This window comes from Triturus cristatus, chromosome 6 (genome assembly GCF_964204655.1).
Source record: "Triturus cristatus chromosome 6, aTriCri1.1, whole genome shotgun sequence".
In the NCBI taxonomy this organism is placed as follows: Eukaryota; Metazoa; Chordata; class Amphibia; order Caudata; family Salamandridae; genus Triturus; species Triturus cristatus.
In genome coordinates, this window is record NC_140589.1 from 1,826,094,961 (window position 1) to 1,826,119,278 (window position 24,318).

The window sequence follows — 24,318 nt, forward strand, 5'->3', positions numbered from 1 at the left end:
TCCCTAACCTCCATTGAATGAACAATTTTCTTGATATAATGGGGAAGATAATGTCCATAAAACCTTCGAACTGATATGAATCCTTGGAATCCAGGAATCGATCAGTTAGAATACCTTTGTTGGGTGCAGAAACCAAGGAGGCAAGACTTTTCTCCTTATGTATCTCCACGAGACTTTTTCGTGAAACCCTATGGCAGCCTTGTTCAGGTAACTCCCATAATTCAGGGAGTCCCAGCCGATGCAGTTCTTTCTTTATAAAAGCCAACCACGGGATTTTGTCACACTGATTCAAGTTCATTACATAAGTGAGCTCTTGCCTATAGTGTGCAAGCTCACCAGTGGACCAAAGCCTGTGCCAAAATCTCAAAGGCATTAAGCCCAAATCCTCTCTTATAGAGGGTAAACCCATGTCTAATCTTAAAGGGAAAAGGGGTGTGCCACGGGGAAGAGCAAGGAGACGCCTGAGGAAGTTGTTTTCCACGTTGACAATTCCTACCCCTGCTTTATACCCCCATAGCTCTCCACCATAAGATGCGGCCGCTTTAGCTTGGGTTTTATACACTTCCACTGCCGGACTGATGGGTTTATAAGTGGAAGTGTTTACAACCTTCAAAATTGCCCCAGATAATTGGGACAGCTTTAGCCGGCATCTTGCTATTTGGGGTTCCCACGATAAATTCTCTTGCAGGGTTACCCCCAAGTACTGGAAAGTTTTTACCCTCTCCAATCTTACTGAACTCAATGATGGATTCGGTCTAGTTTTGGATGATGGGTTAAATATCATGAACTTGGTCTTCTCTGTGTTGATCTCTAGACCATATTGACTACAGAAAAGACCAAATCCATCTAAAATCCGTTGGATCCCCATCGGGGATTTTGAGAGCAGGAGGGTATCGTCCGCAAACATAATGGCTGGTACCCTCCTGCCTGCCAAGGATGGAGCATCATTGTCCGCAATAGTGTCAAGATGGGATATGACGTTATTGACATAGAGGCAAAACAGGGTTGGCGCCAAAACGCAACCCTGTCTTACCCCTCTAAGGACTGGAAACCTTGATGTCAATGCTCCATCCCTCCCACACCTGACCTGAGCGAAGTTGTTAACATGAAGCCTAATTATGGTGTTTAATAGATGGGTCGGAACGCCCAGCTCCTTTAGGACCTCCCATAATTTCTTGCGGGGGACCAGGTCAAAGGCTGACCTCAGGTCCACGAACACCATGTACAGCCTCCCCCTCTCGATACTCACGGTTTTCCAATAAAGGAGAACGAGACGGAAGATCTGGTCCATGGTGGACGTGTTTTTCCTGAAGCCAGCCTGAAGGGGGCTAAGGATTTAATTTTCCTCCATCCAATCCAAAAGATGGTTCAGGAGGAGGCGAGAATAGATTTTCTGGGGAACATCTATGAGACTGATCGGCCTGTAGTTGGCCGGTAGAAGTGGAGAGCCCTTTTAAAAAATAGGTACTATCTCTGCCCCCAGCCAAGTACAGGGGATCTCCATACCTCCCGCAATAGAATGAGGAGATAAGGGCCCCAGATCTCTGGGTGGAGGCGAAAGAGATCACCAGGCAACCTATCGAGACCTGGAGCCTTCCCCCTCGCCAGACCCTCAATTGCACTGACCACCTCACCAAGGGTAAATTCCAGTCCAGCTTCAGGAATAGATAAAACAGTGGAGGCTGCATCATTGTCAAAACCAGAAGTTTCTTGATACAATTTGCCAAAGTGGGCCACCCAGACAGAAGCTGCAATGTTTGGCTCCACCGCAGCTTTGGGTTCTCCTGCACCAGTATTTACCAGGGACCAGAATTTTCTCGGGTCCCTTGCTTCTAATGCTAGAGAAAGGTCCTGCCATCTATTCCAATCCCAATCCGAACGTGCTAGTGCCATAGCTTTCTTATAATTCCGCCTGAGCTCAGTAACCTTGCCCTTGTCAGTACCTGCTTTTATTGTATTTATTAGTTCTGACTTAATCTTTTTGCAAGAAGAGTTGTACCAGGTGGGGGTTCGAGTCTTTTTCTTCCGCAGCAGTACCACTGGATAGAAAACTTCGCCTAAAGCTCCCACTAAATCTTCATGAATTAGGGCTAACTTCTCATTGTAATCCAGGGGTCTTGGCTGATTAATTAATATGTCAAGTTCTTTTAGCTTGGGGAGTACTAGCTGATAAATTTTACTTATGGTCTCTTCTGAATTTGCCAGTTTCGCCCATTTAACCCTGCGTCTATTGGAGCTAAGAACCAGATTCCCTGGGTCCTCACTGGGCTCGACGGAGAGTGATCCACCAACACGTATGGGATGCACCATATCAAGTGAAAGAAGTGCGTTGTGATCAGTGTCCGTTCTTGCAATTACTCTAAAGTCCTGGACCTTAGACTAGAGGCCGGTATCTACAAAAATATAATCCAACCTCGATTCATGATCCTTCCTATTGAAGGTACATGATGAAGAGATATCAGAGGTGGTACGGCCGTTACAGGCCCTTAGAGAGAAATTTAATGTTAAGGACAAGATTTGTACTACAAGAGGGGACCAAGATTTTACATGGGGATATTGACATGGCGGGACACGCCAGAAGTCGTCTTCAGCAGTAAGGGCACCTTCCTTTAGGCCTTCCAAGGGTTCAAAGTGGCAATTGAAATCACCACCCATCAGTATCTTGTAGTCATTTGGAAGATGGCCCAAGAAAGACGAAAGATCGTCTAATGTGGGGGGAGTCCATAGCCGCACTAACTGGGCGGGAATACACATTAATAATTGCCAAATTTAAAGCATTAGGCCACTTGAGTAGGACACACTGTATGTCCTGCGAGAGCGTGGATACACTCTCCGCGTTACACCCAATGTGACTAGCTACCCAAACCGCCAGACCACCAGATGGCCTCCCTTTACCAGTCCAAGTGGCATTAATTTCAAACACTGCATATCCTGCTCTGCTCAGCGGCTCCCTTGCCCAGGTCTCTTGAAATAGGCAGATATCACTGTTGCCTACTAGGGAGTCCCAATCATTTGTATATAATTTGTTAGCAATGCCCGCCACGTTCCAAGAAAGAACTTTTAAGGTTTCAACTGAAGGTTCTAATCCTAATCCCCCAGTTTTCTTGGATACAGTGTCCAATGTTGGGGCTGTGGGCACTTGCAATGGTATTTCCAAAGTGAATGGGACAATAGGGGCAACGATGGAAGCAGGCGGGACTATCACAGTTAAATTATTGTTATTATTACCCAGTGGACTCTGAAGTAGATTGGTTATTTGACCCTGGGAGCTGGTAGATGTTAACTTCTCCCATCGGGGGGCATCAGATTCTCGGGCGATGATATCTATCTCACCTCTCACAATCCCCTGTCCCTTATATGGTCAATCAACCTGGTCCAGGCAACTATATCTATTAGGGTGTATATAGTTGCCATAATTAGTGGTACCATTACGGGTGGGCCTAGATCTAGGCCCGTCGTCGACAGATCCCACCCTAGTCCAGCCGTCGTCCCTACTCATAATAGAGTCACATGTGTTGGGATAAAAATGTGACAAATGGACTAATTCAATGGATGTGGCTCCTGTGCTCCCAACCCAGTTACAGATGTAAGGCACAACCTGCGGATACCTAAAACTTACAATTATACAGTCCCCCACGCTTTTCTTAATGGTGTATCCAACCCATGGAACCCTTCTGACCATAAGGGTTTCTCCTCTGAGATTAGGTGGTGAGGGCCTATGGATGTTTAACCAGCTAATAACCTTATTACGTAAAGAGTCATAAGGTTCCACCGCATTACCGCGGAGCACAGGTACCCCCTTCAGGATCGCAGTATAGACTGCCGCCTCCGGAGGCAGATTGACTATTTTTCGCCAATTATGGGGGCTAGCTTGCCGGAATTAGCAGTTTACTGCATCATTTGTTGGTTTCTCCTGGCCTGATGTATGGGCCGGGGCAGTTAGATTCGACCTCCTGACTGTTGGTATTGGGGGTGGTTGCCTAGAAGGAGATACAGGGGCGAGTTTTGGCAATGGGACTGGAGTGATGTTTTCTGAAGAAATGGATGTTGGAAATGCAGGGGCCAAAGTAACTGGATTAGGAGGTGGGTGCGACGTCCCAACAATAGTCCCATGAACTCCATATGGACTTGCTCTTTGGCCTGCTACTAAGTCCAAAAGACCCTTTCGCAAGTCCAGTAAACACATTTCCATATTAACCAAGCGGTCTTCTAGGGGGGTAAGCATTTCCCTCAGTAAAGTGCGAAAACCTGAGAGAGTGAATTCCCCCACCCCTACTGGAGTATTTTGACTGGGGAGAATTTTAGCCGAAGTCTGATGAGGCAAAGCCCCTGTTTTAAGAGACAAGTCTAGCCCTTTGCTAGCTAGACCCAGTTGGTTGCCCTCACCCCTAGAATTAGGCTTCGAAATCTTAGGTTTTCTACCCCCTGTCGTATAAGCCCTTTTTTTCCTTTTCAGAGTAGCTCCCTCCTTTTCTCCCTGTAATTGCTGCATGGACTCCCTATCAATAGTTGTATTCGTATTAGAGTCACCCCCTTCGGCAGTTTGGGGTAAAGGGGCCTTGCATATTGGAAGGGGTAATACACTGAGCTCTACAGTAGCAGAAATATCACAATCAATAGAGGGAACAACAGAGCAATTTGGGTCAGGTGAAACAGGCACGCCATTTATCCCCCCTGTAACTAGAGATGTACAGTTAGGCGTTTGTTCAGGAGAAATGGCATGAGCAAGGGGACCCAAAGAAGATCTCCTAACCCAGTCAATCTCTTGTGAGATGCGCCTTTCAAGGATAGTGATCTCATCAATGAGAAGGGACCCCGCCTTTGCAAAATACGTATCCAAAGTACCTGTTGTCCTCCCGATGGCCAATGCGCTTTTCTCCTCGTTTCTCTAGATGTCATGGTCTCGTCACAGTTCCAAGAGTAGGCAAGGGACTTTAGGCAAGGGATATGGGCCCTAGCCCTAGCTCGCCCGTTCTCGAACGGCCTCAAACGGCCCGCTCTTTGCCCGGTCTTCGCCCCGAGCTTCGTCCCACGCGCGTTCCGCTAGCGCGAAGGGAGCGTGATTCTCTAAAATAGGAAGAAGTGGGAGGGAAGAGGCACCAGCTGCGCCGAAGGTCGTCAATGCGCTAAGCAAGCTGGTCCTCGCAGTCCCACCCGGCAGTAACAGAGGCTGTAGTCTCACCCAGCGGGATTCAGGCAGGATTGGAAGCGGAGCACCAATGTTCCAGGCTTGAGTCAGCTATTTAAGGCGGCGAGCGGCGCCCGCGGAGCGGGGGCCGCGAGTCGTTGTTTGGCTGCTGAAAGAAGTGGGAGGGAAGAGGCACCAGCTGCGCCGAAGGTCGTCAATGCGCTAAGCAAGCTGGTCCTCGCAGTCCCACCCGGCAGTAACAGAGGCTGTAGTCTCACCCAGCGGGATTCAGGCAGGATTGGAAGCGGAGCACCAATGTTCTAGGCTTGAGTCAGCTATTTAAGGCGGCGAGCGGCGCCCGCGGAGCGGGGGCCGCGAGTCGTTGTTTTGCTGCTGAAAGAAGTGGGAGGGAAGAGGCACCAGCTGCGCCGAAGGTCGTCCATGCGCTAAGCAAGCTGGTCCTCGCAGTCCCACCCGGCAGTAACAGAGGCTGTAGTCTCACCCAGCGGGATTCAGGCAGGATTGGAAGCGGAGCACCAATGTTCCAGGCTTGAGTCAGCCATTTAAGGCGGCGAGCGGCTCCCACGGAGCGGGGGCCGCGAGTCGTTGTTTGGCTGCTGAAAGAAGTGGGAGGGAAGAGGCACCAGCTGTGCCGAAGGTCGTCAATGCGCTAAGCAAGCTGGTCCTCGCAGTCCCACCCGGCAGTAACAGAGGCTGTAGTCTCACCCAGCGGGATTCAGGCAGGATTGGAAGCGGAGCACCAATGTTCCAGGCTTGAGTCAGCTATTTAAGGCGGCGAGCGGCTCCCGCGGAGCGGGGGCCGCGAGTCGTTGTTTGGCTGCTGAAAGAAGTGGGAGGGAAGAGGCACCAGCTGCGCCGAAGGTCGTCAATGCGCTAAGCAAGCTGGTCCTCGCAGTCCCACCCAGCAGTAACAGAGGCTGTAGTCTCACCCAGCGGGATTCAGGCAGGATTGGAAGCGGAGCACCAATGTTCCAGGCTTGAGTCAGCTATTTAAGGCGGCGAGCGGCATCCTTTCACATTTTGTCTCGGGAGCTACACTCTTCTGGGAGCCCTCATCAGTGTCTTGTAAACGGTCTATATTGCCCCTTTCATCAGCCCGTCTGCCAATACCCTGTTTTCCAGGTACAAGCAGTCGGGCATCGTCATGTCAACCCTTGTGTGTCTGTATGGCATGTTTGAGTTGTGGGTATCAAAAAAAAAAAACCTCTTTCTTTTTTCAAGTCTTACTCAGTTTGCAGCTAGTCAAATCTTTTCATGTAGTAATGTTCCCAGGCGTCAGGCGTCCTTTACCGTCACTTATTGTGTCCCATCGTCTGTACACTTGGAGGCAACACTCAGATGAGACACCCGTAAAGGGATGCAGCTTATCTCCCGGAGGGGCGGACAAGCAACAGACCTGGGTTTGCTCAGTCTTTCGCTTTCAGGCAAAAGTCAGACAAGGGTGAAGCTTCAGTGGTGTCTCTGAGGCACAGGACCAGCAGCTGCTTCAAGGATACGGAAGCCTGAATGGTCTTTAACTGTGTACGGAACTAATATCTTCTGCAAGATGTCCTGGCAGAGGACGCAGTTCGTACTGAGCTGGTTCTGCATGCGTAACACATGCGTGCCCAAACATCATTCACACCCATAGGGGAGGGAGCGACTGCAGATATAGGTGACGTGAGCGGGTTTTACCCGCAGGTGGTCTGTGGATATCTCCGCATAGTGTACTGTTCAAAACGCCTGTGGCTCTCACTAGAATGTAAGCTGTCATGATCCATCAGTCTTCTCTTAGCCTGCTGGGGGAAAAGGGGAGTGGCAACTGCCGTCCTCTTGTGGGCTTACACATGTGGAGTCCATTGGAGAAAAAAAAAGCAAGACCCAGAAGGTCAACCACACCACCATCCACCCGTTGTGAGGATTTTTGACCCCACCGATACTGGGCAGAGTGATTGTTTACTCCAGGTCAGCCTTCCACCTGCACGTATCGCAATCCGGTTATCAGGTATAGAAGAGTTAGCTTTGAAAGCTAAGTCTAGTTTGCGTGGTGATCCAGGCATCATCTTCAGATTGTTACATCTCTGTTCCCCTTGATGCAGAAAGATTGGATACCACTGGTCACTTACAGTTCCTAGGCTTTAAGCAGCTAACATTATGGCAGTGGAATGGAATATCTTTATATGATTGCAGTGTCAACTAGTTCTGTGATTCTGCATGGCTGTTGGTTGTCAAGTAGTCCTTGACGAGAACCCAGGAAAGGATACAGACACCACAAACCACAGGACGCAGGTACATGGCCACCGCTAACATTTATTTCAAAATTCCTCCCCGATTCTTATTCCTCTACGAACGGATGAGGTAGCGTCCACTCACGCAACCCTGCCTCAATCACTATCCTGCATCGCGATGAATGCCCCTTTCTCCACCCCTTCCGGTTCCCCATGCTCCCAGGAAGTGGTAATTGACCTGATGGGTGTTGGTGTCCAGTCTCTGACCCTGCCACTGGGTCCTAGCTCCCACTCTGTAATAGTGTTTGCCGTGCTTACGTTGGGCTTCATTTGCAGCTTCGTAGAGTCTTCCATGCGCAATGTGTGGCATGAGCAAACCTCTTGCAGACGTGGGGCTAGACTGACTCTGAGGCAATGGTACTTCATTTCCCTTGTCTGCCTTTTAAATGTTTGTCTGCTGTCCTATTGGTAAGCTGTAGCACACACAGAAGCTAGTAAATAGGTACCTTGCAATCTACAGCCATTGGATCATTGTAGACACAAAGTATTTCAAATCCACCACATCTTATAGAAAGTATAAATAGTTAAGTACGTTAGCTGTCAAACCATTTTTTTCAAAAAAATGATATGCAATAACTAACATGTATTTCCCCTTAGTATTTAAGGAATGCATACATCGCTGTTAGACTGGCACTTGCTTTGATGTGTTTCATTGTATTATAAGGAGAAACTCTGGAAAGCCAAGCTCTAAAGCTACCTGAATTTGCCACAGTTCATAAAGACTTGTTTGTTTCATCATGCATGTAGGACCAATATTAAGTAGGTAGGTAGGTCAGGGGAGGGTAGGCAGAAAACTAACCTCAGAAATGTGCCCACACTACAGCTGCTCTATTTGGTGAGCCACTCTGCCTACCAAGGCTCTTCGAGCAGCCACTGGTCTGTGGCAGGAGCACCAGGTGCACCGTAGACCCTACCTTGACCTACCTAGCTAGGCGTACCTAGGAAACTGAGCTTGGCTGCCAGCTGGGCAGTGAAAGACAGCCACATCTAAGGTGTATTGGGCAGTGTGCTGCAGCACCTGCTCCACCTGTGACACCTTAGCCTCTGTGATTAGTTCTCAGTGCAGGACTATATTTTATTGTAGTTGTTTATTAATTTAATCAACTCAAAAGAGAATAGGATATTGATTTTTTCTGACAAAAAAAGTGACTTTTTTTTCTCCTATTTGTTAGCGGCTGAGTTTGTGGGGGCATTTCTAAGGTTAGTGTTCTACCTGGGGAGTGGGTCTAGGTACGCCGAGCACCCCTGCCCTCAGACCCCAAAGGTCAAGCGCTAATGGACACCTCGCTGCCCCCCTGCCTGGGAGTGACCCCCGCAGATATCACATTCTGTTGCTCGGTGACAGCGGGACAGCAGAGAGCTGGAAACTGAGTCAGGCTGAGGCGCGGCGCGCTTTGGCATGCGACCTTCTGTGCCAGGCTTGTCGCCCATCCTGCCAGCCTAGGGTATTACAAGCCCAGCTTGGGGCCCTTCTTACCACTCATCTTGAAGCTCGTCTCACTCAGATCCTCTTCCCGCACAGCCTGAAGCCCTTCCCACCTGGCCTTGAACCCTTCATGCTCAGCTGGAACTCCTTTTGCTCAGCCTGAAGCCCTTCCCGCTCAGGCTAGAGCCCTTTCCTGTCAGCTTGGAGCCCTTCCCACTCAGCCTGGAGCCCTTCCCTCTCAGCCTGAAGCCCTTACCGTTTATCCTGAAGCCCTTCCCTCTCAGCCACAAGCCCTTCCCTCTCAGCCTCAAGCCCTTCCCTCTCAGACTCAAGCCCTTCCCTCTCAGCCTCAAGCCCTTACCGTTTATCCTGAAGCCCTTCCCTCTCAGCCTCAAGCCCTTCCCTCTCAGCCTCAAGCCCTTCCCTCTCAGCCTCAAGCCCGTCCCGCTCAGCCTGGAGCCCTTCCCGCTCAGCCTCATGCCATCTCTGTTTAGCCTGAATCCCTTCCCTCTCAGCCTGAAGCCCTTACCGTTTATCCTGAAGCCCTTCCCTCTCAGCCACAAGCCCTTCCCTCTCAGCCACAAGCCCTTTTCTCTCAGCCTCAAGCCCTTCCCTCTCAGCCTCAAGCCCGTCCCGCTGAGCCTGGAGCCCTTCTCGCTGAGCCTGGAGCACTTCCTGCTCCGCCTGGAGCCGTTCCCTCTCAGCCTGGAGCCGTTCCCCCTCAGCCTGATGCCCTTTCCGATTAGCCTGAAGCCCTTCCAGCTCAGCCTGAAGCCCTTCCCGCTCAGGCTAGAGCCCTTTCCTGTCAGCTTGGCATCCTTCCCGCTCAGCCTGGAGCCCTTCCCTCTCAGTCTGAAGTCCTTACCGTTTATCCTGAAGCCCTTTCCTCTCAGCCACAAACCCCTCCGTCTCAGCCTGAAGCCCTTCCCTCTCAGCCTCAAGCCCTTCCCTCTCAGCCTCAAGCCCTTCCCTCTCAGCCTCAAGCCCTTCCCTCTCAGCCTCAAGCCCTTCCCTCTCAGCCTCAAGCCCTTCCCTCTCAGCTTCAAGCCCTTCCCTCTCAGCCTCAAGCCCGTCCCGCTCAGCCTGGAGCCCTTCCCGCTCAGCCTCATGCCCTTTCTGTTTAGCCTGAAGCCCTTCCCTCTCAGTCTGAAGCCCTTACCGTGTATCCTGAAGCCCTTCCCTCTCAGCAACAAGCCCTTCCCTCTCAGCTTCAAGCCCTTCCCTCTCAGCCTCAAGCCCGTCCCGCTGAGCCTGGAGCCCTTCTCGGTGAGCCTGGAGCCCTTCCTGCTCTGCCTGGAGCCGTTCCTTCTCAGCCTGGAGCCATTCCCTCTCAGCCTCAAGCCCCTTCCGATTAACCTGAAGCCCTTCCAGCTCAGCCTGAAGCCATTCCCGCTCAGCCTGGAGTCCTTCCCGCACAGCCTGGAGTCCTTCCCGCACAGCCTGGAGTCCTTCCCGCTCAGCCTGGAGTCCTTCCCGCTCAGCCTGGAGTCCTTCCCGCTCAGCCTGGAGCCCTTCCCTCTCAGCCTGGAGCCCTTACCGTTTATCCTGAAGCCCTTCCCTCTCAGCCTCAAGCCTGTCCCGCTCAGCCTGGAACCCTTCCCGCTCAGCCTGGAGCGGTTCCTTCTCAGCCTCAAGCCATTACCGTTTATCCTGAAGCCCTTCCCTCTCCGCCTCAAGCCTGTCCTGCTGAGCCTAGCGCCCTTCCCGCTCAGCCTCATGCCCTTTCTGTTTAGCCTGAAGCCCTTCCCTCTCAGCCTGAAGCCCTTCCCTCTCAGCCTCAAGCCCTTTCCTCTCAGCCTCAAGCCCTTCCCTCTCAGCCTCAAGCCCTTCCCTCTCAGCCTCAAGCCCTTCCCTCTCAGCCTCAAGCCAGTGCCGCTCACCCTGGAGCCCTTTTCGCTGAGCCTGGAGCCCTTCCTGCTCAGCCTGAAGCCCTTTCCGATAAGCCTGAAGCCATACCAGCTCAGCCTGAAGCCCTTCCAGCTCAGCCTGGAGCCCTTCCCGCTCAGCCTGGAGCCCTTCCCACTCAGCCTGGAGCCCTTCCCGCTCAGGCTAGAGCCCTTTCCTCTCAGCCTGGAGCCCTTCCCTCTCAGCCTGGAGCCCTTCCCTCTCAGCCTAGAGCTCTTCCCTCTCAGCCTGAGGCCCTTACCGTTTATCCAGAAGCCCTTCCCTCTCCGCCTCAAGCCTATCCCACTCAGCCTGGAGCCCTGCCCGCTCAGCCTGGAGCCCTTCCCTCTCAGCCTCAAGCCCTTACCCTTTATCCTGAAGCCCTTCCCTCTCAGCCTCAAGCCCATCCCGCTCAGCCTGGAGCCCTTCCCGCTCCGCCTTTAGCCCTTCCCGTTTACCCTGAAGCCCTTCCAGCTCAGCATGATGCCCTTCCCGTTCACCCTGAAGCCCTTCCCACTCACCCTGGAGCCCTTCCCTCTCACCCTGGAGCCCTTCCCGTTTACCCTGAAGCCCTTCCAGCTCAGCCCTTCCTGTTTACCCTGAAGCCCTTCCCGCTCAGCCTGGAGCCCTTCCCTCTCACCCTGGAGCCCTTCCCGTTTACCCTGAAGCCCTTCCAGCTCAGCCCTTCCTGTTTACCCTGAAGCCCTTCCCGCTCAGCCTGGAGCCCTATCCGCTCAGCCTGGAGCCCTTCCCGTTTACCCTGATGCCCTTCCACGTCAACCTGAAGCCCTTCCCGCTTAGCCTGGCCCCTGCTATCCCTCATACCTCCGTATCAAATGACGTTCTGCAGTCCTTAAGAGGAGTCTCATATCTGTGTCTACGGAGAATTAAAGTTACACGTGAGACCGGCAAGGCACGTTTAGGCCTTCAAACGTTAATACGTGAAATTGCCATGGACTCTTTAGAAATGTCATGCAAAAAAGTTACGCGATGACTTAAATATGTTTATTGTGTATCAAGTGAGAAGAGATTGTTTACTTCCTCTTCCTGCCTGGTTTCCCCGCGTCCCACTCACAAACTTTTAAGCGTTACCTCTCTAGGACGATTAACTTTGCGAGTCAACACCGTCCAGAACTGACCGCCTGCCCTTCTGCAGCAGTGACGGTGGGATCTGGTCTCGGAGAGGATAATTACCAGAATAGTCTCTGAGAGGGAATCGCTCTCCTCACCCGGGCCCCTTTAATAACATTGCGACTCTGAGGAGAGGAGGGACTTGCTGGTCTTTTGTTCTGGATTGGCAGCCGACACCCGCATAGCTCCTCAGGACAGGCTCTAGCTCACCTAAAGAGGTTGTGCAGCGTGCTGTATAGCTTGTGCATTTCCCATCAGTATTTTATAAATGCACATGGGATTGTATTGATTACATCTGCCTGAGTGAGGTACAGGGGTCTACTTGCTGTTGCATCAGTTTGTTTTGCTTGAGAACCAAAGATGGACAGGAAGCATGTTAGTGAATGGAAAAGTAAATAACTCCTCTATGCCTAGTAAGTAAATACATTATTAAGAGCAGGGGCACAGCAAGGAACGACCACGGCTCAGTGTCTGTGTGCATTCACAGCAGCCCCGGCTCCTCAGCTCTAGTGGCACTCGGTGTACACTCATGGCTGACTCCAGGGACCGCCTGCCTCCAGCATACATGGTCTGGGCAGGAAGCCCAATTTTAAGTGGCGGATAGTCAAGTGTTCCTTGAGGATGGCCACGACACTAGGCTCTGGGGAGTGGACGCTTTGCTGGACATATTGACATTTGTATGCACTCCTTGGTCAAGATGTTGTAATTTTTTTATTGAAAGTTGCACGCTACTAACATGATGTGATTAGCATTGGTCATGAAATACTGCTGCAAAGACATTGATTTACATGATGTAAAAGATGTGGAAACAGTTGCGCCTTTAGCTTTGAAAATTGTGTGTGTGTCTATGGGTGGTGTGTCCTTTTCCCCCAGTTTCTGCACTTACACGCACCGCTCCGATCTATCAACACGCTCCTATCCCTGGCCGCGTATCTCCATTCACCAATTACCCGCACTCCACTTCACTTCTGTCAACTTTTACCTCATCCGCTCCCTGCTCTCTCTTTATCCTGTTATCCTCGGCCAACACTTTTTAAAACCGATGTAGAGAAAGAGTGATCCGCTACCAGGAGGTTGTAGACTTTCCACAAGAAAAACAAGTCCCGCTACTAGAGCGCTAATATTGTATCCTGAAACATTGAGTCGTTGGCATAAATTTTGCTGCTTGCTTTGCAGTTGACACGAATGTCATTAGGTAAATGTTCACAATTCAATATGTAGTGAATGATGAACAAATCAATTTTTTGAAGGAATGTGCTCGATAAGGCCTCTGCGTCTCACCCGCAGTCGGTCACTGGAATCTAAAGGTGCTTCTTAGATGGATGGCGAGTGCCTGCAATAGAGAGGTTTCCTATTTGTATGTTCACCTCATTTCAACGAAAACACTTGTTTTAAGAACAAGACCAAGGAATGGGTGGATCATGGAACTCCCAGAAAGTAAATTTGAAGCAGATTTGTGCAGAGCAGCACGCTTAAAAGGCGTGATAAGCGAAAGTATGAGTGGAAGGAGCTTGTATGCAGCTTTCCCGACCGCAGAAGACTAACTCTCTCTCGTCTTGTGACTTGCAGGGCAGCTGAAGAGGACAAAGTGCTCCTGGATCGACGTGGAAACGCCGGAGTCCATCCTGGTCAACACGAACCTGCGGGCCCTGATCAACAAGCACACCTTCTCGGTGCTGCCGGGAGACTGCCAACAGGAGCTGCTCCTGCTGCTGCCAGAGGTGGACAGGCAGGTCGGTGCCCACTCAAAATACCAAATCATGGCATTGTGTGTTTCGTGACTATGGACCCGACTCAAAAACTTTGCAATCGAAATTGTAGCTTCCACCTGCAAATAGTTGGATCTGAAGTCGAAACTCCTCAATCTTAGTAAACAAAATCAGCATTTGGTGACATTAATTTCAACTTTCTACAGCAGACTATTCACCAGCGTGGTTGACTGTTCAGCCGCATATCCTTAGGGCTAGGAGTGACGTCATCCGTGTGCTCTTCTGGAGGGGCAGGAGCTGAAGAAGTTTATGAATGCGGTGGACACCCACCAAGTCATAACGCTCTGTATATTCCCAAACAGTGGGTTTTACCACCCAAGTTGTGGTGTTGGCCATAGGGGTGAACTGTGCTAGAGTAAATCTGCAAGGTGGATGTGAAAACCTCAGATAGTGTAGGGGAATGCTTTCTCAGCACAGAAAAATAATATTTCATGCAATGTTTTTTTTGTTGTTTTATTTTTGCAGTTTTATATAGCGCAAACTCGACCCAAAGGTGTCAGAGCACTTTACATGAGCACCAGTTGCATTACAGACGGACACATTCATTTTCAGGCACAGGGAGCTTAAGGGATTTGTCCAGAATTTGTCCAGAACCACAGGATGTTTGAGCCTCCCGCCAGACTCGAACCTGGTTCCCCAGCTTCAAAGTCGGCCGCTCTAGTTGTTAAGCCACATCCAAAGAACATTTTTTTTAACTGTGCGGTGTACTTTTCTGCTGTACTTTAATGTGTTGACCGTGAGTACTGCAGCCTATCTGCAGGAATAAGTACACAGGGTGTGATGGCATCTGCAAATTTAGGACTTGTACTCATTTCCAGGCCTACTCCAATATTACGATTTCCCCCATATGCAGAAATGTCCACTGATTGTAGGATGACGCTTCAGATGTGTCGCTGTCCTCCTGTTTGTGAAACTGATCCTGTCACTTCCGAGACAGTTCTATATATAAGTGGCCTGATGTCACTGGGCATTGAAGCGCCCTCTGGTGATTCAAAGAGGGACTGCACTGAACTCTTCTGTGCTTTCTTTACGTCCTGTTTGCTTCTGTCTCACTTGCTGTCCTCTGCGGTCCCCTCTATCAATCATATTGTGTCCCGCACTCTTAAAAAAGACTCACATCTGATATTTGGTCCCAGTAGGCTTTGTACCTCTCATCTAAGTCAAGAGGTAGCATGCAGCCAATAAAACATGTAAACATTGTAAAAAGTATTTTCTCATAAAGCTGCTAAGCCTGTATTTGTGAGGCTGCCTGAAATATCTGGCAGCTAAGATAAGGCGCAAGCCCTCGTAAGGAGGCCACTGCAGCTTGCCCCACTCATTGCCCCTGCCATCGTTACCAATGACACCACTAACACAACTACTGACCATCACACTCCCACAAGTGTGACAATTCAGACTATTTCAGGCCCCCAGAGCTATAAGAATATCTTGTACTGCAGGTATTAGTTGTTTTTAATGTATATTGAATTAATAAATAACTGTTCTGCTCATCTATAGATTACACAAACAGTGCCACCATGTGGCAGACTGTCATAAGTGCTGATGTTGACAATTAAGTGCTGATGCCCAGCTCCAGAAAGCACCGGCTTGAATTAAGCACTTACTGGGATCTTTCTTGGTTCGACGAATGGGCATGCGCTTCACGCTTGCTTCATTCACCCGTGTTCTACCTACTCTCAATATTTACTTTGCTTTACCTGGTATTCAGACGAGGGTCTGGATGTTGGTTTGTAGGTTGATTTTAGATGCTGATACAGTATAGTATGGTGAGTCCAGACTGCCTAGGACTGAAGTTAAAACAGTAAATCTGCCCAGTTAAATACTCAGGTCAAAGTTTTGAAAACATTTTCTAAATACATTTTTCAAACTAAATTTAAAATGCACAGACCAGTAACCTATCAAACCTGTTTCCTACAAAATGTTCTGAACTTAATGTGTTTCAAATTATCTATTTCTAAATTAATCTGGGTGATACTTTAGAAAAAGAAACATGTTAGAATAGATTGAAGTGTACTGTGAGTGCAAACGATATACTGTTTTATGATACAAATGAGATTTTTTTAAGTGTCCCTTATCACAATACCTAACCTGCGCATGCTCTGTCAGCTGTTATGACCTGCCCCTGCCCTCGTCTCCAGTCTTATTCTGTCCCAAAGACTCAGCCTGTGACCCTCACCTACCCCTCATGCAGAGCACGCCAAATTCGGATTTTTACGGCATATTGTTTTCATACTTCTTCATATTTTTAATTCTTGTATTTTCTTTAAAGCGTACTTTCAGAATGTTTATTTTACACAATTCAAGTAGGCGGCTGCTCCTCGGTTTAGTTTGTTCATTTTTGTGCCTACTGGCCTGACCTAGTCTCCAGCTTCGTACATTTCCCTGACTATCCTCATTGCTCTGTGCTCGCTCTGGAAAGTGTATAAAATACATCTCAAATAATCTCAAATCTGGGTCATTTGTATGCACTTTGACTGCTATGAACTGTTATTACTATGGTAGTTTCCGGGTGCTTGGTCCTAGCATGGACATTGGGTAGGAATGAGGTTAAAATAGTAAATCTGGCGAGTGAAAGCGAGGTGGTGCAGTCTCACAGCAAATACTGTGACATATCGTGTCTGTGAATTCAATGGATTCATTGAGACGCCTCATCCATGTGAACCTTACATCAAACTTACTTCGCGTTGTGAGCAGAAGTAGGTTAGTTAGAAGTCTCCCTCAACTGGGTTGATGGCGCTGCGAGAGCACTAATGCAGCTCATGGCAGTGGTTTGTGGGCTTCTAAAGGTGGTAAGATCTTACAGTAAATTGATGCCCTTGTTCCAGAGATCCGTGTGCCGTCCAGCCTATTGGTGTCAGCTTGAAAACCCAGACAGTCGACTCACTACTTCATCCTTCATGGATTCACCCTGTAAGTCGCGGTCCAGGACACTACATTGTCAGTATTCCTGGATTAGTTGCAGGGCGTCTTGCCATGGAGGAAGGACAGATCTGTAAAGGGAATAACCTTCTGAGACCATCATGAGGACATGAGCCTTGGATAACGAGTTTCTGAAGTGATATCAAGGAATGTTAACATCCATTCGAGAGGAATATCTGGTGTTAGGAGCACCCCGCACGATCCCCTCTCTGATTTCTGGTTAGTCTGTCTGACTGAGCCTGCTGCCCACCGAGCCCTCCCTAAGCAGATTTGTGCCCTTCGTCGGGCTAGTTTACCGTTCCAGCAGGCCACACTGATGACACTGCTCATTGCGAATCTGGTGATATTTTTATGCAAACCTTGGTAAACTACAGGCTTAATCCAAACATTTTAATGTTGTGACGTATATGTTACAGACAGCAGTGACCATCCAGAAAGGGTGGACGAGGTGAAAATTATTCTTTTTTTTCACTTTGCTTTTTATATTTGGGATTGAAGCCTTCTCGGTGTCCTTGGAAGCTTCCAAGCTGCTGTCCCGCCAACTCCCATCTTTTGGTGAACTCCAGCATCCGTGCCGGGAATAAGCCGCCTCTAGATTTCTGTCAACAAAGCAATGTATCTGAAAGAAACCCGTTAGTTAGATTCCTCACCTTAGAATATCCCCAGGCGTCAGACTGGATCCGGAAGATTTTTCATCAGCAATACCCCTTGCGCGTCGCTAGGCGTCGTCCGCGGCTCCGCGTCCGTCGTCGGCGTCGTGCGCCGGTATGACGTCGTCGGAATACTTAGACGCCGCCCTCACGCGCTGACGTCAATTCTTCTTTTTTCCGCGCCGGTAAGCGCAGATCCGGGAGAGCTACCCCTTTAGTCAATTTTTGATCCTTTTTGATCCTGTCAATCGACTCCGGTGCCGGTAGGATGCCTGGTTTTAAAGCCTGTGCTGACTGTAACCGCTTGATGTCGGTTACGGACCATCACCGCCGGTGCCTTTACTGCTTGGGCCTCGATCACGACGCGGAGTCGTGCTCGGACTGCAAGGCCCTGACCTCGAAGGCTAGACGGGAGCGGTCCCATAAGCTTCTCGAGATTCGCCACTCGGCTCCGCGCGCCTCTCGATCCCGGTCCAGGAGGAGGTCTAAGGATCGGTCGCGGAGCCGCAGCCGACGTCACCACCGGTCGTCGGGATCCAAGTCTTCGGGTAAGTCGAAGCATTCCAAGATGTCCAAGAGGCGACACCGCTCTTCGGACTCCCCTCGCCGGTCGCGCGACTCGGCCGAGGGTCAGGGTGGTTCCACCCCTGCGGCTCCGGCGGAGCCGCAGGTGCCGCGCACGTCCCCCTACCCTCCGGTCCCAGGGACTGACGCGACGCCGGCGGAAGTCAGTGCCTTCCTCTCGGCCATGAGGAACCTGGCTCCGCCGTCGGCGCCCGCTGGTGCGCCTTCGGGCCCCGCGGACCCGACTGGGCTGCCTTGCCTGCCAGTGGCTCTGGCCCCGGTGCCGTTGACGGCTCCGGCCTCGACGCCGCAAGCGCCCGAGGGACCCGTTCTCGAGTCCCCGCCGACGCCGGTCGACCTCGTCACGCCTCCTCCGCCGGCGTCGACACCGGTACCACCCCTGACGCCGACGTCGACTCCGCTCGACGTCGAGCCCCGGTTCAGTCCCACTCCGGGCCCAGCGCCGGTACGGCGTCGATGGACGCCGCTAGAGACACATTATGTCTACCACCCGGCTCCGTTACTTTCTCCTGTATACCAGGAATCGGATGATGGGGACAACTGGGAGGGATCCGAGGATCCTATGGCCGTTCAGGCTCAACTGTCCCAGTGATGAATACAAGCCCCAGCTAGGCCCGCAAGAGACAAGGGTTCGCTCTTCTGTAACGAAATCTATAAGGAAGTTGGCACGGAAACTGCAAAGTACAAAAACAACGTTTATTAACCCTTAAGGGTGGTCCTACAATCCACACAACACTCTTCAGTATTGCAAGGAGTAGCACAAAGAACTTGCGTACATTGTCCCCTTTTATACACAACAGAGGGGCTCATGAGTGGGTGGTTACCACATGAAGTCGAAGAACATTACCATTTATGGCCATTCTCGATACTGAATCAATACATGGGCGGAGCTAACACACTCCTTGAGCCCGCGAAAACACATGGTCAAGCAAAGCTAATTATAACAGATGTGGTCAAGTCTGGGCATGCGCCAGATAGGCAAGAAAGCTATTTATAACTGTTACTAGGCAGATTACAAGAGCAACTAACACAGAGGTCGGACTCTCCTCGTGACGAACACGTGGCAGCATGTCAATACAAAATGGAGTCCAGACTTCGGCCAACATAATGAAGAAAACACGATGGAGGGGAAGCATTAATGTTTTCAGTAAATGCTTAATCACATTCTGCTTTAATTTACAACAGACGACCCTTTCAGCATTTACTGAAGACATCCGGCTTCCAAGAATAATCATCATATATGTCAATTATCATCATTCCTTTAACCTCTTTAGCTAGACCCTTCTGGCGGGCAACATCGGCAATAGCTTTCTTATTTGGAATGCAGAATGAAATGCATACAGAACAGCACAAGGGTCCACATTGAATACACATACAGAAAAAGAACAGAATTGCTATAATAATACATAGACCAGTTAGAACCTTCCAACCCCAGGCAGTAACCAACGCCCAAAACCATCCAGAAAAGGACCAAGTGCCGTTTTCTGTGTGTATTTCAGCTGCTATTTTATGCAGCTTGTTAATGGCGCTATAAACAGATGGCGTATGATCAGGGATGAACACACAGCAGCTACTTCCAATAATTTTACAGGCTCCTCCTCGATCAGCTAGCATTACATCCAATACCATACGATTCTGCAATGCAACAATCCTAGTTATTTGTAACTCTTCCGTAAGATTCCCAAGAGCAGCAGCAGTCTGATTAGTCACAGCTTCTACCACTCTTGTTAATCTTCGGATCTTCCTACTATTCAAAGCGGCCCCAACAAAGAAGAACAGTCCTAAGTTAAAATCAACATACTGTTGCAAGCTGGTATCAGTTTGATCCACATCGTCAATCGATAAAGTACGTTTATATCTATTTACAGTCACATTATTCAGCAATTTCAAATCCTTATGATATGACGCGGGTGCCAGAAATACAGGAGGTAACAGGAAGGATACGTAGCATACCCCAGACCACCCAGCCGGCAACCGGTAATAACCTTTATTTCCACATACAAAGTAGGTATTATGGGACGCTAGGAAGGTACTGTTGTTCAGCCCATCAATGTTCAACACGGTTATACAATCACTGACACCAACAGGGATAAAACCCACACTCTGGACACACAGGTCCGCTTGGGCCACTTGGATCACAAATTTGTCCTTCCCCACAGTGTCTCTGGTATTCGTGAAGATATAGGGAATGGATTCATTGTCCGGTCGGTACTCTTCCCATTCCCAAATTATCCCATTTGCTTGTGGATATCCATTCCTGTCCTGATGACATTCTTTATTGAGTCTGAAAAGCAATCGTCCCACTGTCGGTTTCCGAGTGGCAAACAGCAAAGTGTACCATGCTCTACAAGAGCCATTATGAGAGAAAGGAAGTGGTATGAATGGCGTACCTCCTTTCTTCTGATGGGCTGGCATCATCCCACATATCCAACAGTTCGTAGCGTTCGTAGCAACATGGGTATGATGCAGCATCTGGATGAAAGTGTTATTCAAATAGGACTGTCGATGCTTCAGCTCTTGATACGGTAATGTATAAAAGTAGTGCTCCGCAGGCGCTGGAGTTGTCAACACAAGCGTTTTCCGAGCAGGAGTTACCTCCTCCACAAACCATGTTGTTATGCCAACAATAGCTACTGTTAGCATGAACCCCAACGCACAAAGGACTTTCTTCTTCTCCATGTCAAAGGAAACAAATACCCTGATATCTTCCTGAAACTAAAAAGGTCTGTCAGAACTCTTCCCCTTGGGCAGCGGTTGATTTCTTCACCAGCGGGCCAAGACGGGTGTCGCTACACTAATGCAGGGCTGATCCCCCCCCCTTGCCTCATCGGCTCTCCGTTTCACTAACCCAAGGGCCGTTCTGACAGTATGTCCCGGTACTGGAAACCTCACTTCCTTGGTCGCAGATGATATCGCCTTCCTCCAGAAGTCGTGTGGTCCGGAAAAAGCTCCCCAGTGTCGTTTGGCCCCGCAGCACGGCCTGTCTCTGCTGCTAGGATTTCTCGTTGATCGGTCAGCACGGCAGACTCCACCAATCCGGGCGGTACCTTTCGACAGTGCAAGGAATGGATCCAATTCTTCCTGTTCGAGACTCGCACTGCCGTCCTCGTTGCAAGAAGGACTTGCTCAGGTCCTACCCATCTCGGCTCCAAACTGTTCGATCTGTCGAAAACCTTTATCATAACATGATCTCCAGGCCGGAGACCATGTCCTTCGCCAGTAGACCGATCAGGGAGCGCCTCTCGGACCTGTTGATGAATAGAAACCAAGTTATCCGTTAACTGTGCCAGATAATCACTCATCATTACACACGGTACATCATACACAGCCTTAGGCCTTGGTGGACCCCAAATATTCATTGGGCGTCCAAATACAATCTCATAGGGTGTAAGGCCGGTTCAGGAGTGTGGCACCGACCTAATTGACAATAACGCCAGTGGCAAGGCGTCTGGCCAAGTCAAAGATGTTGAAGCTTGGATTTTGGCGATCTTAAGCTTCAGCGTACCATTATACTTCTCGACTAGTCCTGCAGACTGGGGGTGGAACACGGCGTGGAACTTCTGGGTGATGCCTAGGCCCTTCAGGACATACTTTATAACATCCGCTACAAAGTGCGGGCCATTATCACTCCACAGAAGTCTACAGACGCCGTATCGAGGGAAAAACTCTTTTAGCAGTAGCTTCGCCGTGGTCATTGCAGTATTATCTTTCGTAGGGTACGCCTCAACCCATTTACTGAAGGCGCAAACCACTACTAGAACATACTTCAAATTGTTACAGCGCTCAAGCTGGATATAATCCATCTGCAGAACCTCAAAGGGTTCAGTGGGCGTCGCAAATCCTCCTGCTGGAGTTCGCGTGCCTTTCCCTGGGTTATACTTCAGACAGATCATACAGGTCTGCACCACCCTCTTTGCTGTGCTAGCAATCTCTGGATGCTCCCAGACTTGGGTAAGCAATTTCACAATTGCGGAAGCTCCAACATGTGCTAGCCCATGTGCCATTTGAACCATAGGTTGTACGAAAGCCGTGGGTAACTTCCACCTATCCATCTGCTTATTTCTCCAACAGCCCTCATCATCCAACTCTCCCTCACTAGCCCATTGCTCCCGCTCTTTATCAGAAGCGGTCCTTTGCATTTCTCGCACTTCTTCCTTTGCATCACGCCATCTTTCCACCTGTGACTTCACTACATACATGGCAGTAGTACCGGGCTGCATCGCAGTCTCCCGTGCTACTCGGTCTGCGAACGCATTCCCTTCTCCAACTTTATCAACTACTTTCCTATGGGCACTACACTTAACAATGGCAATTTTCTTCGGGTATGTCAATGCAGTTAAAAGATTGTGGACTAACTCCCCATGCATTATCTGTACCCCATGTGACGTTAGAAACCCTCTCTCCTTCCAGAGTAGGCCGAAATCGTGCGCTACTCCGAAGGCATAGCGGCTGTCTGTGTAAACATTCACACACAATCCTGTACTGAGCTCACACGCTCATGTTAACGCTATCAGTTCCGCTGCTTGAGCTGATTTCTGTGGTATGCGTGCTGTCTCCACTATCGTTTGTAACGTGGTAATTGCATACGCTGCTGAAGTCGTACCATCTGGTAGCTTCAGGCATGACCCGTCTACCCACAGTTCTCCATCTACATCTGGAAAGGGCGTATCCTGGAGATCAATACGACCCTTTGTTTGTTCCTCGGTCACAAGAATACAATCATGCGCTTTCCGCGCCTCAGGCTGGGTCTCGGGGTATGGCAACAATGTGGCCGGGTTTAACGTTACGCACCTTTTCAACGTAATATGAGGAGCCAAAAGCGTCAACTCATATCCCGTTAAACGGGCACTGGTCAAATGCTGCGTCTTCGTTTGATTAAGTAGAGCATCAACAGCATGGGGAACTAACACCAACAGCTTATGGGATAACACAATTCCTTCACTTTGGCGTATTGACACAGCTGTCGCCGCAACCGAGCGAAAACACCCTGGTAATGCTCGGGCGACAGGATCAAGTACAGCCGAAAAGTATGCACAAGGGCGCTGTTTATCACCATGCATCTGTACTAAAACTGATAATGCACATCCATCTTTCTCATGCACATACAACGAAAAGGGTTTAGCATAATCAGGGGTCCCTAACACTGGTGCTGAACAAAGGGCCTGTCGTAATTGCTGAAAAGCAGCATCACACTCATCTGACCAAGGGATTGGGATAGGCGTATCTTTTGTCAAGAGAGCTAGTAATGGCTTAGCTATGTGTGAAAACCCCAATATCCATTGTCTACAAAAAGAAACAAGGCCCAAAAATGCACGCACATCCTTCTGCGTGGATGGTCTCGGTGTGTCCAAGATTACTTGGATACGATCTGGTGTGAGTGCACGCCCCTCCTTAGACAAAAGGTGACCTAAATAAGTCACCTTTGGCCTACAGAATTGCAATTTCTTCCTAGACACCTTATGATTGTGGGATGCTAAAAAGGAAAGGAGGGATAACGTGCTCTTCTCACACAACTCCAGGGTGTCTGCCGCCAACAAGATGTCATCGACATATTGAATGAGGGCGACCCCCTCGAGTAAAACAAAGGAGTCCAACTGTCGTTTCAAAGCCTGACTATAAATACTAGGGCTTTCTGTGTAGCCCTGGGGAATTCTACAAAAACGATAAGATCTATTGTTTAATGTGAACCCGAAAAGAAATCGGCTATCAGGGTGAATGGGAATAGAAAAGAAGGCATTTTTCAAATCAATCACTGAGAACACGGTCGCCGTAGGCGGGACCAAGGTAAGCAACGTCGTGATATCGGAAACCACCGGGTACTGAGGTATCACGATCTTGTTTACCTCCCTCAAATCAATTATGAACCGATAGACCTTTGCATCCGTGTCCTTTTTCAGAATAGGGAGAATCGGACTGTTACAGATATTATAGGGAACTTCTTCCACTACTCCCACTGCGATCAAATCTTGCACAATCTGTATGAGAGCTTCCTCGCCCTCCTGGGAAATGCGATACTGTGGGAGGCGTGGTAGCACCGCCCCCTCCTGGACACTAATGTGGACCGGAGGAATCACCATTTGTCCCACATCTGTGTCCGAAGTCGCCCATAAAGCTCGGGGGAGGGTAGCCAACAACGCATCCTCTACCTCTCGGGCCACCCGAAGTGTGCCCCTGACGCGAAGCACGCAACACTGGGCAATCCCTGGCCCAATGGCCCAACTGCTTGCAGTACGCACACTGGTTCCTATTCAAATCAGATCGGCCCGAAGGGGGACCATAAGATCTGCCCCTTCCCCTATTATTATTACCCCGGCGGGGCGGGCCATATACTTGTGCCAACATCACTTTGGTTTTGAGATCTTTCGATTTCTTCTCCTCCTGGCCCTTCGCCTCATGCTCCTGACGCTCATAATACTGGGCGATGGTCAGAAGGGCCGTCGGTGTCGCGGAGGACCAAGAACTCTCACTCGCTTTCAACCGGGCCGCAACTGCCGGCAGCAGATTAGCCACATATTTGTCCGCGAAAAGATGGCGGCCT

At 49.8% G+C, this 24,318-nt stretch overlaps 1 protein-coding gene across 2 annotated transcripts in view; it reads left to right on the forward strand.

The window, feature by feature from the left end:
- ASXL2 (ASXL transcriptional regulator 2) overlaps window positions 1-24,318 on the forward strand; it is a 516,529-nt gene that overhangs the window by 442,642 nt on the left and 49,569 nt on the right. For both annotated transcript variants that reach the window (XM_085613205.1, XM_085613206.1), the window contains one exon: window positions 13,427-13,590. In XM_085613205.1, the coding sequence (XP_085469331.1) occupies window positions 13,427-13,590 (164 nt within the window). The remainder of the gene's footprint in view (window positions 1-13,426; window positions 13,591-24,318) is intronic.